Source organism: Pteropus alecto, unplaced genomic scaffold (assembly GCF_000325575.1).
Source record: "Pteropus alecto unplaced genomic scaffold, ASM32557v1 scaffold251, whole genome shotgun sequence".
In the NCBI taxonomy this organism is placed as follows: Eukaryota; Metazoa; Chordata; class Mammalia; order Chiroptera; family Pteropodidae; genus Pteropus; species Pteropus alecto.
The window spans coordinates 2,575,958-2,598,437 of record NW_006431048.1 but is presented as its reverse complement, the minus strand read 5'-3'; the positions used below and the strand labels follow the sequence as shown (position 1 = coordinate 2,598,437).

At 33.7% G+C, this 22,480-nt stretch overlaps 1 protein-coding gene across 2 annotated transcripts in view; it reads right to left on the bottom strand.

The window, feature by feature from the left end:
- Positions 1-22,480, bottom strand: part of DIRC2 (disrupted in renal carcinoma 2) — a 67,680-nt gene that overhangs the window by 32,339 nt on the left and 12,861 nt on the right. For both annotated transcript variants that reach the window (XM_006905570.3, XM_015596215.2), the window contains exons 3-4: positions 11,809-12,074; positions 5,986-6,115 (exon numbers count right to left, since the gene is read on the bottom strand). In XM_006905570.3, the coding sequence (XP_006905632.1) occupies positions 5,986-6,115; positions 11,809-12,074 (396 nt within the window). The remainder of the gene's footprint in view (positions 1-5,985; positions 6,116-11,808; positions 12,075-22,480) is intronic.

Here is a 22,480-nt window from a genome sequence, read left to right as displayed (position 1 = left end):
AACATAATATTGGATTTCAACTATAATTAAAAAATAAAAAATTCAAATGTTAAAAAATATTACTGTTTCTTATTATGAACAAGGTAGAGAGAAAAAACAAAGATTAAAAATATATATTTTGCTGGTTTTATCATTTTCAGAGAGTAGTTTTAATTATCATTTGTTTTATTATTATTATTTGTTTTATTATTATTAATAGCCAATATAATTTAAATGGCTCAAAACCAAACAAGTATAAAAATACGGGGGAAACGTCCCCTTTTTACCCCTATTTCCCTCTTCCCACAAGTACCAATGTTATCACTTTCTTGAGTAGCTTCCCAGAAATATCCCAAAATATACAAGTGAATACAAATATACACATACACACACACACATATATTCTTTCACCAATCTTTTTATATAAATGGTAGCACACTACACCTTTTGCTGAACTTTTCTTTTTTAACTTAGGTCTTAAAGCTCTTCCATAGACAATACATATAGAGCTTCTTCATTCTTTCTTACAGCTGCATTGTATTACATTATGTCGGCATGCCATTATTTATTTAATCAGCCCCCTTACAAAAGATATAAATATATAATTTTATATATTTTATACAATATATAGTATAGAATTTTATTTCTTTGTTCTTAGTCATTTCACATGAGCATTAGTACACTTGGGGAATCGATTTCTAGAAGTGCAACTGTCATGTCATAGAGTATGTGTATTTGTAACTTTAATACCCAATGCCAATTGCCTTCTACAGAAATTGTACCTCTACATACCTATCAAAATGGCTAAAAACATAGTGATAACATCAAAGTCCATGTTATCGCTCTATTATTTCTTACACCTGCATGTGAATCTAAAATTATCTCACAATAACAAGTTTAATTTTAAAAATTTAATTAAAAGTAGATACCATTCACAATAGCTATTAAAAATTTTAAATGATAAAGTACCTAGCAATAAACCAGGAAGGTCCAAGACCTCTATGGGAGGTGTAGGGGTGGTGGTGGGGGACGGGGGGAGCAGAAGAAGCAATCTCTTAATCTAATTAAGAGAACAGAAGATGATCTAAATAGATGGAGAGACGTCCCAAATTAATCTATAAATTCAATGCAATTACAATTAAAATTCCAGTTGAATTTTTTAGAAACTCAAAAACTATGCTCTATAATTTATATGGAAGAATAAGTCCTTGAAAAGCAAACTCATCCTTAAAACAATATGAAAACAGAGGCCTTTGTCCTATCAGATATTAAGACAAACTGCATGGCCAAAGCAATAAAATTGTATGTGATGGGTCAAGAACAAAGAGAACAATGGAGGAAAACAGAGCTAAGACACAGAAACTCAGTATCCAATAAAGGTGCCACTATGAATGAAAGGGCTAAGGATTGTTTAGCAAATGGTGCTAGCTCATTTTACGGAGAGAAAAACAAAACCCTGCATGACTACTTAACACCACAGACTAAGGTGAACTCTAGATGGGTTAAAAATCTAAATGAGAAAGATAAAACCAGAAAGTTGATAATTAAGAAATTAATGGACAAAATTAGTGGGCGGAATGGAAATATATATTTGAATTTTTAAAATTTTAAGTCAACAAAAGAATGTATACCTATAATATGTAAATCATTAAGAAAATGATAGCAATCACCATTAAGAAATGGGCAGAAACTATGAAGAGGAATTTATAGTAGATGAAACCTAAAAGGCAAACAATCACATAACGAATCTCAAACTTATTAATATCCAGGAAATGCAAATTAAAAGATATATTAGTTTACACCTATTAGGCTAGTAAAAATTAGAAAGATGGATAATACCAAGGTTGATGGGCATATAGAGAAATGGGCACTGCTATGGAAATAGAGATAAATGCAGGCACTTTTGAGAGCAATCTGGCGATTCTGGGCAAATTAAGCTTAACATACCTTATGACCCAGCAATCCTGTTGTGGGATCTATTTTCAAAAGAAGTTTTCAGGTCTCCTATGATATATATGAGGATGTCACTGAAGTAGTGTTTGTGGTGACAATGAATTAGAGGCTATTTGGGTACACAGTGGGAGTGGGCGTATAAAATGTGATGGAGTACAAAGAATTAGTTATAGGAGCATCTTGAAAACCTGGTGATAATATCACAAAATGAGAGTTACCCAGATACCATATGCCTCCTGATGGAAGAAAGCCATCGCTTATGAAGTAGTCTTGTTAAAATCAAAACCAAAGCAAAAACAAAAATCTGAATCGGAACACAGCTCTGGCTATCAATTTATAGGACATATAAAGTACAGAGAAACATGACAAACTACACCATATGGAGTCAATCAACAAAATCGAGACCGTGGGGACAAAAAAGATGGCTCCTTTAACAAATAAATTACAAGGGAAAAGAGAGAGATGGGAAGGAAACCTACAGATTATGATGGATTTGAGCTAATTGCAATGCATGGACTTAATCTGATCTTGATTTAAACTGTTAAAAAAAAATCATGAGACAATCGAAAATTAAATATTGATTTGATAACAGCAAACTATTGTTGAAAAGTTTTCAGGTGCAATAATAGTACTATATTTATATTAAAAAGAGTCATTATCTTTTAAACATATATTACACATGTTGAAATATTTATGAATGAAGTGATTTGTCATCTGGGATTTGCTTCATGATACAGGAAGGTGGGGAGTAGGTAAAGTAAAGATGAAACAAAAATAGCTATAAATAGGCAATTGTTGATATTGGGTTATGGGATATAGAGGTTATACTATTCTTCTATAAATTTTCAAAATAAAAAGTTATAAAACAACCACATAATGTTTAGTTAAAAAGTCAAACAGTGAGATATGTAATGTGCCATCATTTAGATAAGTTAAACATAGATGCATGCAAAACAATATACATATTGCAAAAGCACCCAGACAGATACACATTAAATGCATTTAAGAGGTGGTGTGAGTAGGGGAAGGGAAGGGGCATGGGAGTGGGAAATATAAAAAAAGAATGAATGATAAATAAATGAATAAATGTGTTCATGTGTCCTGAAATGAGGAACATGTTCAACTCAACTTTCTACTCTTGAAGTTTAAAAGGCAAATCAGCAACCACTATCATCAAACATTAAACTAATATAGAAAGAGAGAGAAATGTTTACATTAGGTTATACAAGGTAAAGGAATATTAAGAGATGGGAATCATATAAATAGTATTATTTTTTAATAGTAATTTGTTAATTAGTATAACATAATATATACTAATTTATTAATACTATTTATTATAATCGTGGTAGAAACTTTAACCATTCCCACCCCAGATAATGCCACTAGAATCTAGAAAAGCAGTTATTCCAATTAATCTAGGAATTAATGATTTTAGGGGTTCTTTGAAGGCTCAGAGGAAATTATATTGGTAGGCTAAGGGAATGGAGCATGGCAGGCCCAAGGAACCACCCCCCTTAGAGCCCAAAGGTAGAACCTGAAGAGTAAATAGACAAATATTGGAAGAGACAGAGAGAAGTAGGCCATCAGTGAAAAGGGTTTTTTTATAGAAAGATTTTATACTTTATGATTTAGATAGAGAATAAAGATCTTGACTTTAGGGAATTTAGAAACAAACACAGGGTTTATTGTGGTCAGAGTGATAATTTTGTGTTTCCTTGTAAGAACAATATAACTCCTTACCTTAAAATCAATCCTCCAACGATCCCCCATTTCCCACAGAATAGTCCAAAATTATTAGTATGGCATAATATGACCCTAACCAACCTCTCTAGTCTTATCTTTTGCTATCTAGTCTCTGGCTTGGCATAAAAAAACACACAAAAAAACTTAGTTAAATAGCATTTAAAAAACTATCATTTTAATAGTCATCTTACAAATGTGTGCCACTGATAATAATTCAATTTAATTAATATTTTCTCTTTGCCTATTATGTGGAAGGCAATGTACAAAAACTTTTTACTGTACTGCAGAGTAAGAAATATATTTTTACTTTGTGACCTACTGATATATGTACATATAGACTGAAAGAAAAGTCTCACGAAAGAGATGTATCATTACTACAAGTGACACAAATTTCATTTTAATTAATTTAAATCCAAATTTAAAAACAGAAGCAGCGAAAAGTACTTTCTGTTAAACACAATTTTATTTTTTTGGTGGAAATGCAGTTCACTGTAACTGCTGCACTGGGTAAGATATTATTATAGTGTGCACGTTGTAGCATGTGTTGTTTCTAGTTTTAGAAACTGTCACTGATCTTCTTGGTATCAGTGAACTAACTCAGTTATAAATATTTTTTTCACACAATGATATAACATTGTAATTTGCTTATCTGAATATTTTAAAGAGAAAAAAATAAGAGACTGGAAGAAAATATGTTACAGATTTCACAATGAATGGCAATTGCGATTTGCTGCAGCAGAGCAAAATGATGTCTGTTGTGTAAAAAAGAAAATTAAGATAATTAAGAGGATAATATTAAGAGACATGTTCAATAAATACACAGTGAATTTTATAAGAAGTTTCTTCTCAACAGTAAAAAAGAATTAAAAAAAATTAGTTGCCCCAAATCAGGATGAAATGTCCAACAAACATTTTTAAGCATTTTTTAACAGATCTGAGCTTATAACTTCGGCTAGATATAAAACAGTTTGGATTCCTGAACAAAGAGAAAACCATTTTCGGATGGATACTTGGTAAAAGAAATTCTCTCAGCTACGGAAAATTTTTTAAAACATTAGGAAGAACAAAATAAAACATGTATTCTACAGAAGTGAAGTGTAAGATCTTCAATTAAGGTCCAAACAATTGTCTCTAGAGTATAAGACCTTTTGAATAATTTCAGAGATGTGTTGATGCAAAATTTGAAGATTTGCAGGTACTTATTTTTAACTTGAGATAAATAGTGCAATATGGAAGACACTGCTCAATTGTTAATCTGATGTAATTTAAATGCAGACCAAGTATTTCTAATGAAAATTTAGCACCTGAATTGAAATATACTGTAAGTTTAAAATATACACTGGATTTAAAAGATTCTGAATGAATAAAAGAATATAAAATATCTCAATAATTTTGAATATGTTAAAAAATATTTTAGATATACTAGGTTAAAGAAAACATGCAATTAAAATTAATTTTATGTTTCTTTTTTTAATGAAGCTACTAGAAAATTAAAAATTACCTATTATGTGGCTCATATTATATTCCTGTTAGACAACATTACTATAGAGGACACAAAGACATAGCTCTTGACCATGAGGAACTTACCATCTGGTGGGAGAGGTAGACTAGAAAAGAAAACCAACTAGAGAGAGTTACTAATGAATCACTAAAAACTCATCACAACTAACTGGAGGAAAAATTCGAAAGATAAGTTCTAGTGGCCCAACTGCCAATAATCATCATCAGAGATGCTCTACATATCCAAAGAATTGAATTTGAGCCTTAAAGGGCAGAATTTAATCTAATTATGTTTAAGTTATACCAATAAAAGAAAACAAAATATTAAGTTTCTCAAAGTATGATCTCGCTGGAGGTATATAAACATTATTATATTTACTTTGTATTGACTAGCACTTGTTTATTTTAATGTGTATCTAAGAAATACAATATGAATAAAAATAATTTACATATTAGGAAAAATATAATAAACACACATAACCCATGAATTCACAGATACTATTATGTGATACATTTCCTTATAAAAGAAAATTATTTAAATAAAAGATTTGACTTTAAAAATATTAAGTGACTAATAGTATAGGAGGTATGTAGAGGAGGCAAAAATTATGGCAATTTTGCTTTGGGTGATTTTTTAAGATAGATTTCTGATAAGAAGTCCCTTTAAAGTATTTAATCAGTATTTTGTCAATTATTTGCAACCTAATTAACAGGTTGCTGAAAAATTATTATCTGAAATTATCTTAAATAAATGTGGAATTATTTTGAAGGTGCTAGTCAAAACCACCCAGTGATTTTAAGTATATTTACCTTAATAATCTACAAAAGCTCCGCCGATAACTGAGCCGCTGGCTAGCTGCAGCAACACTGGGAGGAAGAGGAGGCCGAGGTGGGAAATAAGCTAGAGTTGCAGAAAACAGTAAGCAAACAACTCCAAATTCTGAAAGAAAAAAAAGTAAAATGTTATCCAGATAACGAAAAAGTTCAATATTTCAAATATTATTTATCTAATAAATATTTGAGCATCAACTAAGCTCTAGGCTTATGAAGATATGCAAAAATATAGTCCCTAGCCCAAACAGCTCAATTTTGTGGGAAAGATAGTTATGTAGAGATATAAATTTCACCAGGTCATAGGTAACGAGTCATACTATAAGCAAAGAAGTATGGTGTACTAAGGTACACTACACAGACAAAAAGACTGAGGTAGTAAACAAATGTACTTTATGGAGAAAACACACTAAAAACCAATAGTACTGAACTATAAGAGATTTCAAAACGGGTCTAGGATGACTGTATAAAAAGCATGGTCTTCAGACCTAAAGAATATGATTGAGAAAATTGGTAAGAACAGGACAGCAGGTCTGTTTGATCAACGATATGATATTCTAAAGATGCATAGTGTAGGACAGACTCAATTTACAGGCTATATGGGAATAGGAACAGAATAGGAAAGCATCCAAAATAAGAAACCAAAAGACAACAAAATTTTATAAACACGGGACTAGCCAATGTAGACTATTAAATAATCAGAACTAAAACAAATAATCAGAATGAACATCCAAACAATCTTAGTTTGGCACTACCACAGCAGGGAAGGTTCGTAGGTGTCCTCATCATTCTCCCCTGGAGTTCTGACACTTAGAAGTCCCAGCTTTTAACGGTGCCCAATTTAGCAGAAAAGTCAGAAAGCACTGAAGTATAGACCCGCCTATGCCATTAATTAACTTGGAACTTGAACCCCTTACTTGTTCTTGACTCCTTTGTAATGAATTAAATGACCATGTAGGCGTGAATTTATTTCTGGGCTCTCTATTCTGTTTCTGGGTCAATAAAGGGATTAGACTAAGGGATTTCTAGAGATCATTTCAGTAGGATAATTCTAATTCTAGGGCTATATTCTTAGGAAAAGGTACAAGATTCCTATAAGACACTTAACCACATATAATATCTTTATTCTTTGTCAATCTGAGAAGCAACAAAAAGTTAATAAATTTTTTAATTTATAGTTTTTTTAATTGTTAGTAACAATGAACATCTTCCATACACTTACTGGCCATTTGTATTTCTTCTTCTGATTGCCTTGTCCATATTCTTTGACCACTTTTCTACTAGCATCTTTGTAAACAACTTGAGATATAATTCATGTAACATATAATCCACACATTTAAAGAGCACAATTCAATGGTTTTTAGTACAGTCACAAACTTGTGCAACCATCACAACAATCAGTTTTAGAACATTTTTATCATCCCAGAAAAAGACTCTCATAAATTTATCCATCACCCCCACAAATCTCCTAGCTTTGGGTTACCACTAATCTACTTTCAGTATCTACGGAGCTGAGTATCATGGACATTTCTTATAAATGTAATCGTATAATATGTGGTCTTTTGTGACTGGCTTATTACACCTGGCATAATGTTTTCAAGGTTCATCCATATTGAAGCATGTATCAGTCCTTTATTCCTTTTTTTTTTCTTTTTTTGCCAAATAATAGTCCACTGAATGGATATACCACTTTTTTTAATCCACTTAGTTGACAGACATTTGTATTGTTTCTATTTTTAGGCTGTTATGAATAATGCTAAGATGAACATTCATGTACAAATTTTTGCATGGATGTATGTTTTCATCTCATTGGGCATATACCTAGAATGAAATTGCTGGGTCATATGGTAATCAATGTTTAATATTTTGAGGAACTGTCAAACTGTTTCCAAAGTAACATTTATATTTCTACCAGCAATACATAAGGGTTCCAATGTATAATTTCTCTACTTTCTCATAAACATTTGTTATTTTCTATTTTATTGATTATAGCCATCCTACTGGGCATGAAGTTTATGTCATTATAATTTTGATTTGCATTTCTCTGATGACTAATGACAATGAGCATTCTTTCCTGTACTTGTTGGACATTTGTATATCTTCTTTGGAGAAATGGCTATTCAGTCCTTTGCCCATTTTTTAATTAGGTTGTCTCTGTTGTTGAATTATAAGAGTTTTAAAATATATAGTCTGGTTAAGTCCCTTATCAGATACATGATCTGCATCTATTTTCTCTCATTCTGTAAGTTGTTGTTTCACTTTGTTGATGGTGTCTTTTGATACACAAAAGTTTTAAATTTTGATAAAATCCAACTTATCTATTTTTTCTTTTGTCATTTGTGCTTTTGGTATTCTTTATAAAAAGGTTTTACCTAACCCAAGGTTATGCAAATTTATTTATGTTTTCTTCTAAAGTTTATAGTTTTAGCTCTCACATTTAGGTTTATGATCCATTTTGAGTTAGTTTTTGTATACAGTGTAAGGAAGGGGTTCAAATTGATTCTTTTACATTTGGATATCCAGTTAGTCCAGTACCATTTGTTGAAAAGATTATTCTTTACCTATTGAATTGTCAGGGCACCCTTGTGAAAAGTCAATTGAACATAAATGTAATGGTTTATTTTTTTTGGAATCGTCCTTTTGTTCCATTTATTTATATGTCTATCCTTATGCCAGTACCATGCTGTCTTGATTAGTGTAGCTTTGTACTAAGTTTTGAGAGTGGCAAGTGTGAGTTCTCTAACTTTGTTCTTTTTCAAGACTGTTTTGTCTATTTTGGGTCCCTTGCATTTCCATATAAATTTTAGGATCGGCTTGTCAATTTCTGCAACACAGATAGCTGAATATTAACTGAGATTGCACTGAATTTATATAAAAATTTGGGGCATATTATTCATCTTCACACTATTAAAATCTCCAACACATGAACATGGAAGTCTTTCCATTTCTTTAGATCTTTTAAAATATCTTTTGATGATGTTTTATAGCCTTCACATTTTTACATTTACTTTGTTAAATTTATTCCTAAATATTGTATTCTTTTTGAGGCTATTATAAATTGTATTGTTTTCCTAACTTTATATTCTGGTTGCTTGTTGCTAATGTACAGAAATACAATTGAGTCTTAGATATTAATCTTGTATCCTCAAACTTTTTTTTTTAGAATAAACTTGTTCATTCTTACTGAACTTGTTTTTTAAAATCTAATAGTTTTTTAGTGGACTACAGAGGATTTTCTGCATTCAAAATCATGTCACTTTCAATAGAGACAGCTTTATTTCTCCCTTTCTTATCTAGATGCCTTTTATTTCTTTTCCTTATTCAGTGATCCTAGTTAGAACTTCCAGCACAATGTTAACCAGACATGTCTTGTTTCTGACTTCAGGGAGAATGCGGTCTTTGACCATTAAATATGATCTTATCTGTGGGGTTTCCATAGATGTCCTTTATTAGATTGAGGGAACTCTTGTCTATTCCTAATTTGTTGAGTGTGTATTATTATCTTGAAAGGGTATTAGATTTGTCAATACTCCTCTGTCCTCCCCCCCGCCCCCATCTATTGAGATGATCCATGGCTTTTCTCCTTTATTCCATTGATATGACATACTATGTTACTTCAGTTTTGAATGTTAAACCAACCTTGCATTCTAGGAATAAATCTCATTTGGTCATGGTGTATAATCCTTTTTATGTGTCACTGGATCTGGTTTGCTGTATTTTGTTCAGGACCTGTAGTTCTATATTCACAAAGGATACTGGCCTATAGTTTATGATGACTTTAGAATGATTTAGTTTAAGAGTCATCAACTTCTAAGGTAGCGATTCTAGCATAATATTTTTCATGGAATGAAGGTTCATGAAACAATATTTCAGAAAGGCAGATGGCAAATATGAAAGCACTGAAGTAATAACTGGGAAGTTTTGAGTAGGGGCTTCTTTTTGAATGCATAGGAACCTTAAGCCAGAAGACTGTAGAGAATCAATACATGCCCAATAGTGCCTAAAATCTAGTCATTTAAAAGATACAAACATCGTTTAAGTTTTCAATAAAAATATAGATATAACCAAAATAAAGTTTAAATTTTTGTTTCATCTGCTTTCGGTTTTATTTATTTGCTTACTTATTTTACATTTGAATTTTTTTTCTTTAAAAAGAGTCTATAGGGGTATTAAAAACTTTGTATATTGTCACTATTGCTGCTTTACTTTTATTCCTTCTAAATCATATTTTTAAATGTAAATCTTATCACATAACTCTGTAGTGCAAAATTATTCAGAGTGTGGCCTTTGCCTGCAACGTGGTGAACTTGGAATCCTTCAGCCCAGCTGAGAAGGCTTGCATGGCCTGGCTTACTTCTCTAGCTTCATCTATCAATACTTTCACCAGATCTAAGCCCCTCTGGGATTTAAGTTGCTTGAATGTAGCAGGCTCTCTTCCCTTACTGGGTGCCCATTGTATTAGCCTAATTCTCACTCATCCTTTAGTTCCAACTTAGATGCTGCATATTGAGAAAGTTCTACTTGACCTCCAAAATCTGGGTTAGGTGTTCCTCCTCTGAGCTGTCCCAGCAATTGTAGGCCTTTGCTTATAGCACTTACCACTTTGTTTTATGACCGTTTACTTGTCTGCATCATTTGGGACACTATAAATTCTATAAAGGTAGGAACCATGTTTACCTCAGTGACAGATACATAGAAGCTCAAAATATATCTGTTAAATTGATAAGTGAATAAATGAATTAATATGAAGTTCATCATAATCTGGTCCCTTATCTTTCCAGTCTCATTTTCTGCCACTTGCTACCGACACCCAAACACCTATATTTACACTACTCTAGCCATACCAAATTACGTTCAGTTCCCTAGACATACTGAGCTCTCTCATACTTTCTCTGCTCTTGCAGTTCTGGCCCTTCTATGCAGAATACCCTAACTCACTTGAACATTTTGTGAACGCCTACAAAATTCTTAATTTTGTTTAATTATCACATTCTTGATGAAGCCTTCCCTGACTCCTCAACTTCTCTCCAAATCTAGACCAGTTAGGCCTTCCAAACTCTGTATATCTCTAATCGTAGTATAATTATCTTATCAGTGATCTTACCCATTCCCAGCACTTAGCACAGTGCTTGGTATATAGTAAACACTTACAAAAAGTTTTCTGAATGCAGAAGGAAATAATAAATAGCCATATGGGGTGATGGAACATATTTAAGGAGATTTGTAAGAGACTATAATGTAAGAGTGGACTAGGGTTTGGCTCTCGAAATAAAGAGAAAGGATTCAAGAGAATTTTTTGGAAAAGTAGACATCCCTTATTAGTAGACTAAACATACAGAGACTAGGAAATGAAGAGAAGAATAAACCATGAGTGACCCAGATTTATTAGGTTAGAGAACATGGCCAATAAAGGGGAATTGTAAGGAAGAAAACAAGCTTAACATCTACCAATAGTTGCTTAGCTAATGTTTACTGTTGATAATAATGTTTAGTTTAATATATTGATAAAATATCTAGAAAAGACACTAGACAATGTGTTACACAGTGCTTAACTGTAAAGGGATGGGAAAAGTAAAGAAATAACCTTCCATGTAGCACTTATACATTGAAAACTTAATAACTTCTTAGATAGTTTCAAGTAGGCATCTCCATATAAGGTGACAAGAAAAGCACGTATACGCATATGTATATATTAGTCCTCTTAAGTATTTCACAAGATGTGACCTGGTATACAAAAACCAAAGTGAAGATGACTAGGATAAAAGACAAAGTATAACGGGAAGAAAAGAAACTTCAAAATACCTGCATATAATACATTCTCTATGCGATCTCTAATGTGGGCCCTGCTATTCTCGGAAGCAAGAAGAGGCGACGTCCCATTGGGAGCTGGAACAAGAAGTGGTCCAACTAAAAATGCACATGCTCCCCCAAGATAACTGAGCATTGACGCAATAGCTGTGGCAGTAGCCCGTTCATCTGCAGAAAACCATGTAGTGGAGAGGAATGGAGCTGCATTCGTTACAGTTGGACCTGCTAATCCATTTAACATCTGTCCTCCATGGATTAGTCTGGAATTAAACAAATTAAAAGGCTGTGAGGTAGGTGAAGCATTTTCTAGACAAAAAGACATTAGCTAAATAGCAGTTAACTTGGGTAATAAGAATACATATCTATAAAGAATATGCCACACCTGCAGGGTAAAGTATGTTGACTCTCTGTAAAGGAGATCAAATATAGTAATAGTTATGCCTTATTCATTTCATAAATATTTACTGAAGCCTCTGATTTGTGCTGCATACCAAACTAAATACTTTCAAATAACCTTGTTTTATTTATTATAACAACACCATGTGGAAGCTAATCTTATCTTTCATTTATCAAGATGAGAGAGCCTCGGCTTAGAAAGATTAAGAAACTTGCCTAAGTGCTAACAGGTGAAGCTGAGATTTAGACCCAGGTCTGACTCCAAAACCCATATTCTATTAGATTGCCACACATAAAAAGACCTAGTTAGTGCCACCAGTCCTACAAATAATACAGTTGAACTCAACATTTCACGGCTACTCTGTGCTTAGCGACAGAACTACAAAAAAAGAAAATAGTCATTATAGTATCTCTAATAGAAGAGTAATTGGTCAAAGAATCAGAGGACGTGGTCTGCAACTATCTTTGTGGGATTCCATTTATTCTCCCATAAAATATGAGGAGATTAAATTCAGTAAGCATGTACAGAGCATCTATTAGGAGAAGGTATCTTTTCTCAGTATTCTATTTAGTACTTTATCCTGTTCCTTGCTAACCAAACCCTTTCCCCACATTTCTTCCTCCACCCCCAACCTACATATCCAATTCAAGAGTAGCCTTGAAAAAGAAGCCAGAAGTCCAAAAAAACATAGACAAGAAAAGGAGGTGGTGAGTCCACCTCTTTTGCCTTGGAGGTAGAGGAAAGGGCAGGGACAGTATATGTGACATTTACATGATACTAACTACTTTTTGCTTGTTTGTTTTGCTTTTTAATCACCACGTGAGTGTCAAATCCTCTTTTTAAACAACTGCCACCTCAAAATACTTCGAAACAATTTTTTGAATGCAGAAAGAAGTAATAAACAGGCATATGAGAAAAAGGTAGTGTTTGTTTTGCTTTTTAATCACCACGTGAGTGTCAAATCCTCTTTTTAAACAATTGCCACCTCAAAATACTTCGAAACAATTTTTTGAATGCAGAAAGAAGTAATAAACAGGCATATGAGAAAGAGGTAGGGGTCCTAATATCGAAGCATAAGTGAGTGGGACCTAATATAGAAGCATAAGGGAGTGAAAGATGTGTGGGTCCTAATAGAACCCACACATCTTTATGCTTCTATATTAGGACCCATAAGTGAGTGGGTCCTAATATAGAAGCATAAGTGAGTGGGTCCTAATATAGAAGCATAAGGGAGTGAAAGATGTGAATTAGGTCTGCTCACATCTTTGTAAATGTTGGAAAAATCATTTGAAGGCAAAATAGCTCCAAGCATCATTACTAAATCAAGAAAAGTAAACACCTTTAAAAATCTTCTTGTATAAGGGGAACTATTTTCTAGATGACAAAAACAATTTAAACTGTTTATAAACCAAATGCCTCCTTCAAAAGCCCAGTGAATCCCAAGCTGTCACACAGCAATTTCAGCGTAGAAATATTCTTGAAACAATGTCATTAAGTGGTTTTAATCATGACTCCCTTAATCATGACTTGTGATGGCACAACAGACAGCCAGCCCATGATGGCTCATAAAGGTAACTGCTTTGATATTTAATACTTTTAATGAGGAATTCCTGAAAGACTCGTTTAGAAGGAGAAGGGCTGGAATGCATACATTTTATTAGGCCTAAAAATGTTAAGCACAGAGGGAGAACATTGAAAAAAATGACATATCAAAAAAACAAAAATAAAACGAAAAAGTTGATAAAATATGAATCCTAAGAATTAAGGTATAAGACTCAAATATTTTCATGGTTTAACTCTTTGTTATCCCTCCATGGATCAAAAACAGACTATTCTCCAAGCAGCAAATATAAGAGTCATAGAATGTGTGAGCTTGCAGTAATGTTAAGGATTATCCAAGTCCAGTTAATTCTCAGGTCCAAATATTCCTCACTGTAACATGGTACATGTGCTAAAGTAGAATCCAAAGCAGGTAAGACATTAAGGACATTTCTAGGCCTACAAGATCACTGAGTTTGGGGGGCCACATGTATTATCAGAGTGAAAAATCATTTCAGGAATTAAAACGTGCTGATTTGGTATTCTAAAATTACTCTAATTTTAAGTACTCATGTGATTTTTGCATTAAAAGTCAAACATACCCTCCTCACAAATGAGCTCAGTAGGACAACTGGGACCTACAGAATCTCGGGGTTACCCTCTGAATTCATGGGAAAACACACATGAAAACCCAGTTTCATTCTTCCCATTTGTTTGATGCTATTCTCTGCTACCTACCATTAATTCATCCCATTTTATGAAATTAATTTGTTTGTAAAAAGATATTTAAAAATAAAATTTAGTTTTATATATAAAATCTATTTTCCCCATTTAATGGTAATGCAAAATTAGAGGTATGTTTTTCTAGAAAAATGCTGGCCGTAAGATATGATAAAATCATATAAACATTATAATACACTATCATGACAATTAAGGAGATGAAATTATTATAAACTGTTGAGTACAAGCTGTGTTTTTTAACTCAGACAACGAACATGTACTGAGTATTCACTGTGTATTGGGTAAGCATTGTGACTGGCCTAAACATTTAGGAATATAAAATTAAAAAGTCCTTGCCCTTAAGAATCTCCTACTAGCCTGAAGTATCACCTACTAGCACTGTACTAGGAATATAAAGAAAAGTAAGGCAATAATTTGTCCTGTCCCTAATGTTTTTGGGGCCTGTGACAAGAGTACCAATGGAGGTCTCTGCATGTTCTTCTTCTCTCTTCTGACCTCTAGCTCTGATCTACAACATCAGGGGCTTCACATGTATGTATGTGGACCTGAAGTTCCAACTCCATCAAAGCTCTACCTACCCGCTTCCAAACAGCTGTCTCTTGGGCCTAGAGAGTACCCACCAAGGATACAGTCCACTCTTGGAAGAAGAGACCTGTGAAGGAGGTCTGTTGGCAGGGATTTCTGTTGGCAGGGATTTCTGGGGTCTTGTGTAGCTAGAATGTGGTAGACAGGACAGGCACGTTTCCTTGGTCCTACAGACTCCTCAGACCATAGGGAATAGCAAAGCTGAAGGAAAGACAGCCAGAGTGGGACACTTTCAGGAGCAGAGTCTAGGACAAGGACCTTTTGGCAGTATTGGCAATCACAGTGGAGCCACAGAGGTTAGGAGATGGTTTGGAGATGGTCCTAGCCATACAATAGATATGGCTAGATGAATGACCAGATTTAGGGACAGGGGAGGTACCATAGGGACAGGGGAGGTACCATAACTTGGTAAAAATGTCCAATAAGTAGATTAATATAGGTTAGAAGCTAAGGAAAGAGGTCCAAACTAAGAGATATATGTTGGAGTTGGGGAACAAACACTGGAGAATACCAATATTTTTTAAATAGTCAGAGGAAGAGGAGTCTAGGAAGATGATTGAGAAGGAGCAATTATAGAGGCAGGACAAAAATGAAAGAGGAAAGATGGCCATCATAGCAACTAAGGAGAGAAGGGTATCAAGAAGATGAGAGTGAATGGCAGATCAAATCAAACAGAAAGATGGTTTAATGGAAATGTAACCATTGCATTCAGCAACAAGAAAGTCATTTATGATCTGAGTACAAGCAGTTTCAGAAGAATGTTAAGGATGAAAGTTAGTCTCGTGAGGAAATGGAAATTTCAATTTAGACTATTCATTCTAGTAGTTAGAAACAGATGCCAGAACAAAAATTAGGCAGATAAACTTGGCAATGTGAAAAGAAAAAACACCCAGCTTAAATGAAGTCAGAACTGAAAAAGTCTTTCTGCCTTCACATATTGAAAGGTAAATACAACTCATGATTGTCCTAATGCTTTCTAAGCACTCGTGAAAGAAGCTGGCTTTCAGAAATTAATACTTATTTATCTGGGTTGACTTAAAAATAACACAGAAAAACAAAAGAGGAGTAATTCACAATCTTCAGTAAAGTGAAGTAAATCATATAATTTATTTTTATTTTTCCGTGCCATCATTACATACTGCAGTTTTGTTTTCAAGTAACAATTAAGTTCCACGTGGGTAAGGACCATAACTTCCAAATTCCCCACAGGGAGTCACTGACTGTGAGTGCAGTGTGGATGCTCTCTAGGAATGCATGGACTGATTCAAGTATAGGGAAGTGGTGTCACTGAAATACATAACTAACCTGCACTTTAAAAACTTCAGTTAGTTACCTAAACACATATATCACTTCAGTTCCACGTATAAATTTTAAAAAGTTTAAACTCAGCAATACAAAAAACAAGGCGATTAACAAGTATGCTAAAAAAAAAAAACAAAAAACCTTAAAAAAAAAAAGACACTGAGGGTGGTAAAAGCAAGGCCAACACTTTAGTACTGTGTCAAGCATAGTGGACCTGACAGAGGCGGGGGTAAATTAGGAGAGTGAAGAGGCAGCTTTGTCTCCTGGGCAATAAGCTCTATAGCAGAAAGGGAGCTCTCTGGAAACTGACTAATGAATCCAAGGGGTTTAAATCTTGCCTCCTAACTTGAAACTTCATGCCTGATAAAGATAGGTGTATATTCACAGTTAAGGGATTACAGGTCTGACCTTTGCAGGTCAAGCTGTGACAGATCTGCCCAAAGGGCAAGTGTCATGCTCTCCTTCCCAGTCTCTCATTGATTCTTTAATTTATACACTCCCCCACCCACCCCACCACCGCCCATCTTCCTTACTCCTTCAGATCTTTTTTCTTTTCTCTTTTTTCCGCCTTATCTACTTTCTGCCTACTTCTGAGACCTGGTTTGTGCCATCCCCATAGGCCAGGTGGAAAAAATGGATAAAAGATAGAGGAATTTCCCTAGAGGCTGAGAGTAAGATTAAAGGTCGAGTCCGGCAGTTTCCCCAGCATCAGTGGAACTGGATGGTAGAGACTAGGTGCTGCCCACTACATCAGCACTGCTAAGGCTTGCTGGCCTTGAGGAGGACAGAGGCACTTAATGAGGGCTTACCAAGTCCTGCCCTTGCCCTGAGCACCTTCGGCCCTCAATTAGTGTCTGAGCTGGCCTACAGGGAGGCTGAGGCCTCAGTGGCATGTGGTATGGCATTTGCATACAGCTGCATTTTTTTTTCCATACTATTGAATAAACTATAGCTTTTCAAAAATGCCAATAGCTAAAGTTCAAATTGAAGACCTACAGTTCACATTTTCTAATGTATTTGACATTTCAGTTTGTATTTAATGATATTCTGGTATCCTAACCTTTTGCTTTCTGACATCCTGGAAAAAAGACCTATCATTCCTAAATTATTTTCTACTTAGAATAATATATTTTAGCATTAGAATTTTTATAGTTGGAAAACACTTTAAACTTCACCTAGGTAACCCACCCTTCTCATTTTATAGTTATAAAATCGTGTTCCAGGAAGGCTAATAACATATTTACAATCACACTTATAATTTTATAACTTTCCTTTCTCCAAAAAGTATTACGGGAGCTCCAAAGTCATATACCTAGCTAACGGCTAAGCCAGGATGAGAAGAGAAAGTAAAATCAGAACTGATTTCACCAGTCCACAAATCTCTCTCCCACATGGTCTCATTCTGAAGGTTCTGTTAATAGTAGTAATAACAAAGATCATTGATTGTTAAAATAACCCAAGGTTCTCAGATCCAAAGACACGCTGTCGCTAGCATATTTTTATTCTGTACATAGACCTACTTTATAAACCTTCAGTTTATTATGACTGGCACTGGTGATAGCATTAGAGAGAGAGTTGGCTTTTTAGAAACTTAGCAGATACTTCCTCAATGCAAGTCCAGCATTCTTAACTTAAATTCTATGATTTTTAATATGAAATAATTTAGAATCCATAAAAATACTTACCTCTAAGACTCAATATACTAATGGTTCATAAATTTTCTCCCAATTCCTAATTCTTAATTATCTTGCATCAGACTAAACTCATGTGTTACAGAGTTTCCTGGATATTGAAAATGGCAAAAGTACTAGAAATAGTTCCCCTTTACTTAGCCCAAGAAAAGACAGGGCAATAAAAAGGGTCAGAGATGTTATGAATTAATCATGGGAAAAAGGAAGTTAGGAAAAGAGAAAGAGAGATGATGTTGGAAAAGAAATGAGTCTCCAAAGACTGCTATCACGACTTCAGTTTTCTTTTATGAAAATATATTTCACTTTTGTATCTTTAATAATTTTGACCAATTACGATTCAATTAAAAATATGTATTGAATATCTACTATAGTCAAGGCACCTATAGCTAGACACTAAAGGGAATATAAAGATTAGTATTACAGTCTCGGTTCTAAAGAAGTTTACAATAATAACTTATCAGTTATAGAAAGTAAATAAAAAATAGTGAAAGAATATTGGATTAAATAATAGAAGACTCAGCTTCTAATCTTAGCTAAATTTATTAACCACATAATCTTTGGTGAATCACCTACTCTCTTTATGTTTCAATTTCTTCAAAGGCATTTTATCTCTCTTGTGGGGTTTTTATTAAGACCAAATGCAGAAATCTCTTGGCAAGGTACAGGGGGAAAACGGACTGATCTGGGAGATGTCTACCTCCCCCCATTTTGTCTCATAACTTTTATTTTATACTCTTAGCTTAAAAGTATATATACTCATAGTAGAAAAGAAGTACAAAGAGAAAGAAAAAATCCATATATTCAATAATTCAATTAAATAACTTGAACAAACACTACTAATATTTTTTTTTTCCAGTGCCTCTCTCGATCAATACTTAAGCACAGGTAACCACAAATATCATATTGAATATACAGTTTTATGCACTAAGTCGATTTAACTTTATAGTCTGTCAGAAATATTTTTCGCATCTTATTAAAGATTTTTTATAATTTATAATCATAATTGGTAATGGCTCCATGACAGTCTATTACACAGATGTACGAAAACCGTTTAAGCATTTTCCTGTTTGCTACTGATTTGCTAATATTGATAATGCCGTTGTGACAATCTTTGTATGTAAATATTGGCCACTTCTAAATTATTTAAGGACAATAAATCAAAGTTATGAACATTTTAGGCCTTATGAAACCTATTCCTAAATTGTTTTTTCAGAAGGGTTTGTAGTAATTTACATTCCTGTTCATAGTGGTTCACAGGACCTGCTTTATCACTAAAAAATATGCACACAAGTAATTTGGTGTACTAGATTTCCATTGCTCTTATAACAAGTTACCACAAATTTAGTAGCTTTAAAATAATACAAGTCTATTATCTTACAGTTGTATAAATCAGAAGTCCAACATGGGCCTCAATGGGCAAAAAATCAAGGTGTTGGCATGGCTGTATGCTTTTCTGTAGGGAAGACACTACAAAACAGTTCTAGAAAGGTTTAAGATTGCTGATCCCAAAAGTAATGCTCAGGTCCCCAAAGCAGCACCAGGCAGGAAGTGAAATGCAAAAGCTGTTTAGCCCCCACAAAGAGCATGTCCTGTAACATTCACAGGTGTGGCCACTGAGGATAATGGACAAAAAAGGAAATAATAATAATAATAATAATAATAATAAAGAGCCTTCTAGAAGACAAAGCCAAAAGCCACAAAGAAAAATCGGAGGAGTTACTCCCAGAGAGTCAAGAAGATCTGACAGAACCCAGAGATTCTGGATTTTGAGTTGGATGCAATAATTGGACAGGACTGTGGGTTTTCTCCTTTGAGGAGCTCGTTAAAATAATTGATTCTGGGGATTCATTCTAAAGACTAAATGAGTAGGATTGAAGTGGGGCCCAAGGATTTATATTTTTAATAAGCAGGTGGTCTGTAGACCACACTTTTAAAAAATATTGATCTGGGGGAATATGAATCTTATGTATTTTACAGAGAAGAGTCTTAGTTCTTAAATCTACCCATTGTTCATTTTTACACCAAAAGGTTTATATTTTTGTACTGGGGAAATTTACATTTAACCCTTCCTTGCCTTTTCTTCTCTTATTCGCATTATTAAAGCTCTAATTATTTCACTCACTTTTCTCAGTCAAAAGGTAATATACATATATAGTAAAAATATTCCCAAGAGTAAGAAAGAGTATAAAATAAAAAGTAAATCTCCTTTCCACAGATTTCTAGTTTCCCAGGCCTCCACCCCAGAAACAACCAATGCTAATAGTTTCTTTCAGAAATAATCCTTGCCAAATAATGGTATAAATATCCCTCCCACCCTTTTCTATGTAGAAAGATATTAAACATAATATGTTATATAATATGAAAACTTTGCCTTTTTATAATACTCAACAATATATCTTGGAGATTATTCCATACCAAAGCTTATAAAACTTTTACTTCCTTTCCACACCTGCATACTATTCCACTTATATACTTCACCATACCAAGTCCTCTGTTGAAGACGCTGGGTTGCATCCAGCCTTATGCTATTCCAAGCAAAGCTGCACAAACATGGTTGTCCTTGCAAATGGGTAAAGGTAATTTTCTAGACGTGCAAATACTGGGTTAAAGGACATGTATGTTTTGAATTTGATAGATACTAACAAAATGCCCTGCAAATAGGATGCCCAAACTACTTGCACATCAGAAATGCCTGTTTTTCCCTATACTTCAGCAACATAGCACATTATCATACTTTTTCATCACTGCTAATAGATACCTAATTGCTGTTATTTTCATTTTTTTAATTATGATGGAAAGTTGAGCATCTTCTAAAGTTTACGTCATTTGTATTTCAATTTCTGTAATTACTTGCTCATATCACCCATTTTTCTACTGAGTTACTATGTTTCTTACTGTTGCAAACATTTCCCAGTTTTGATCTTGTCTTTTGACTTTGTTTTATAGTATATTTAATCATGTAGATATTCTAAATTTTTATGTAGTCAAATGTATTAAGCCTTTCTTTTAGGGCTTCTAGGATTTGTGTTGCAGTTGAAAATCCTTCTCCATTTTAAGATTATTAAAAAACAAGTTTATTTTCTAATACTTGTATGGTTCATTTTTTACATTTAAATCTTTGATCCAACTGAAATTTCTTAAATGGTAAGGCAGAGATTTAAAGTTCTTCTTTATATTTTTTTTCCAGCTAGATAAGCAGTTGTCACTAGTTGAATTCTCAGAATCAACTATATACGAAACGATTCATCTTTTCTGATAGGATCATTTTAAATGTAATATTGCCAGCTGCAAAGCATTTCGCAATGGAGTATATTTTTAGAAGAATCTATGTTTACTATATTCATCCTAATTAACACATGTTAGTAAATGTTATCTATTGTTAATATTAATGAAAATTACACTGAATTGAAAGATAATATGGCATGTGTTATGGAAACCACTGGATATACCTATGATTAAAAGCAGATATAATTTAACTATAAATTTGCCTTCCAGAAGTCTTTAAATTGTTTACTGGGCACACAATATCACATTTCACACTATAGAACAAAGCCACCTATAAGTTTTTTGGGGGTATAATTTGCTTCCCAATCATAGAAGAATAAATGCTTTATAGTTCATCATTCTTAATTCCTTATTTATCCATGAGGATAATAAAAGTGGAAAGCAATTTTCCTTAAATTTTCATGGGTACTATGCACATAAAAGAAATAACTGTTACTACGTAGAGGTAGAACACCTTTGGGAAGGTGGCAAGAATAGTTCTGAATGAGGAAAGAGCTTGTCAGAAAGCTGCTATTCTCATGTCCTGAGATTTACAGAAGCTAAAATACAGGAAGTCAAGGGTGTGGGAACACTATAACAGAAGGCTGGGCCAGAAGCTCAAAAAAGCTCCAAGTGAAACAGAGGCACAAAAATATAGACTGCTAACTGCTTGCTTCAATGCTGGACAAATGCGTATTAAAGGCCTTTATCCCTTCTTTTTTCCTGCTGAGTGTCAGATGCAGATTGAAGCTTAAAAGTGGTGATCTATTGAACCTACTAATCAAAAATACATATTCCAATTGCAGCATTTTCATTTTAACAGCTGCATAAGCAGAGTTAATAATATTGCTTAAAAGAAATACTGTACGGGCATAAAATGAAGTCTCATTTCAATATTCCTACAGTCTTTATAGATGAACACACAAGGACTGAAATTCAATTTATACCCTTTTTATAAAGGTGTAAATCTCTCTGAACTCTTTATCTCTTTCTCTTCTTTCCTGTCTTTGTTTACATTTCTTTATGAGCCCTATTTCTTTTTCATACCACCAACTCCACCAGCACAGAGAATCAACTCTTTATTCTTGGATTTCATATCTGGAAAGTATATGAAAGGACGAACACAAGATTAGAGAGAAGTAATAGT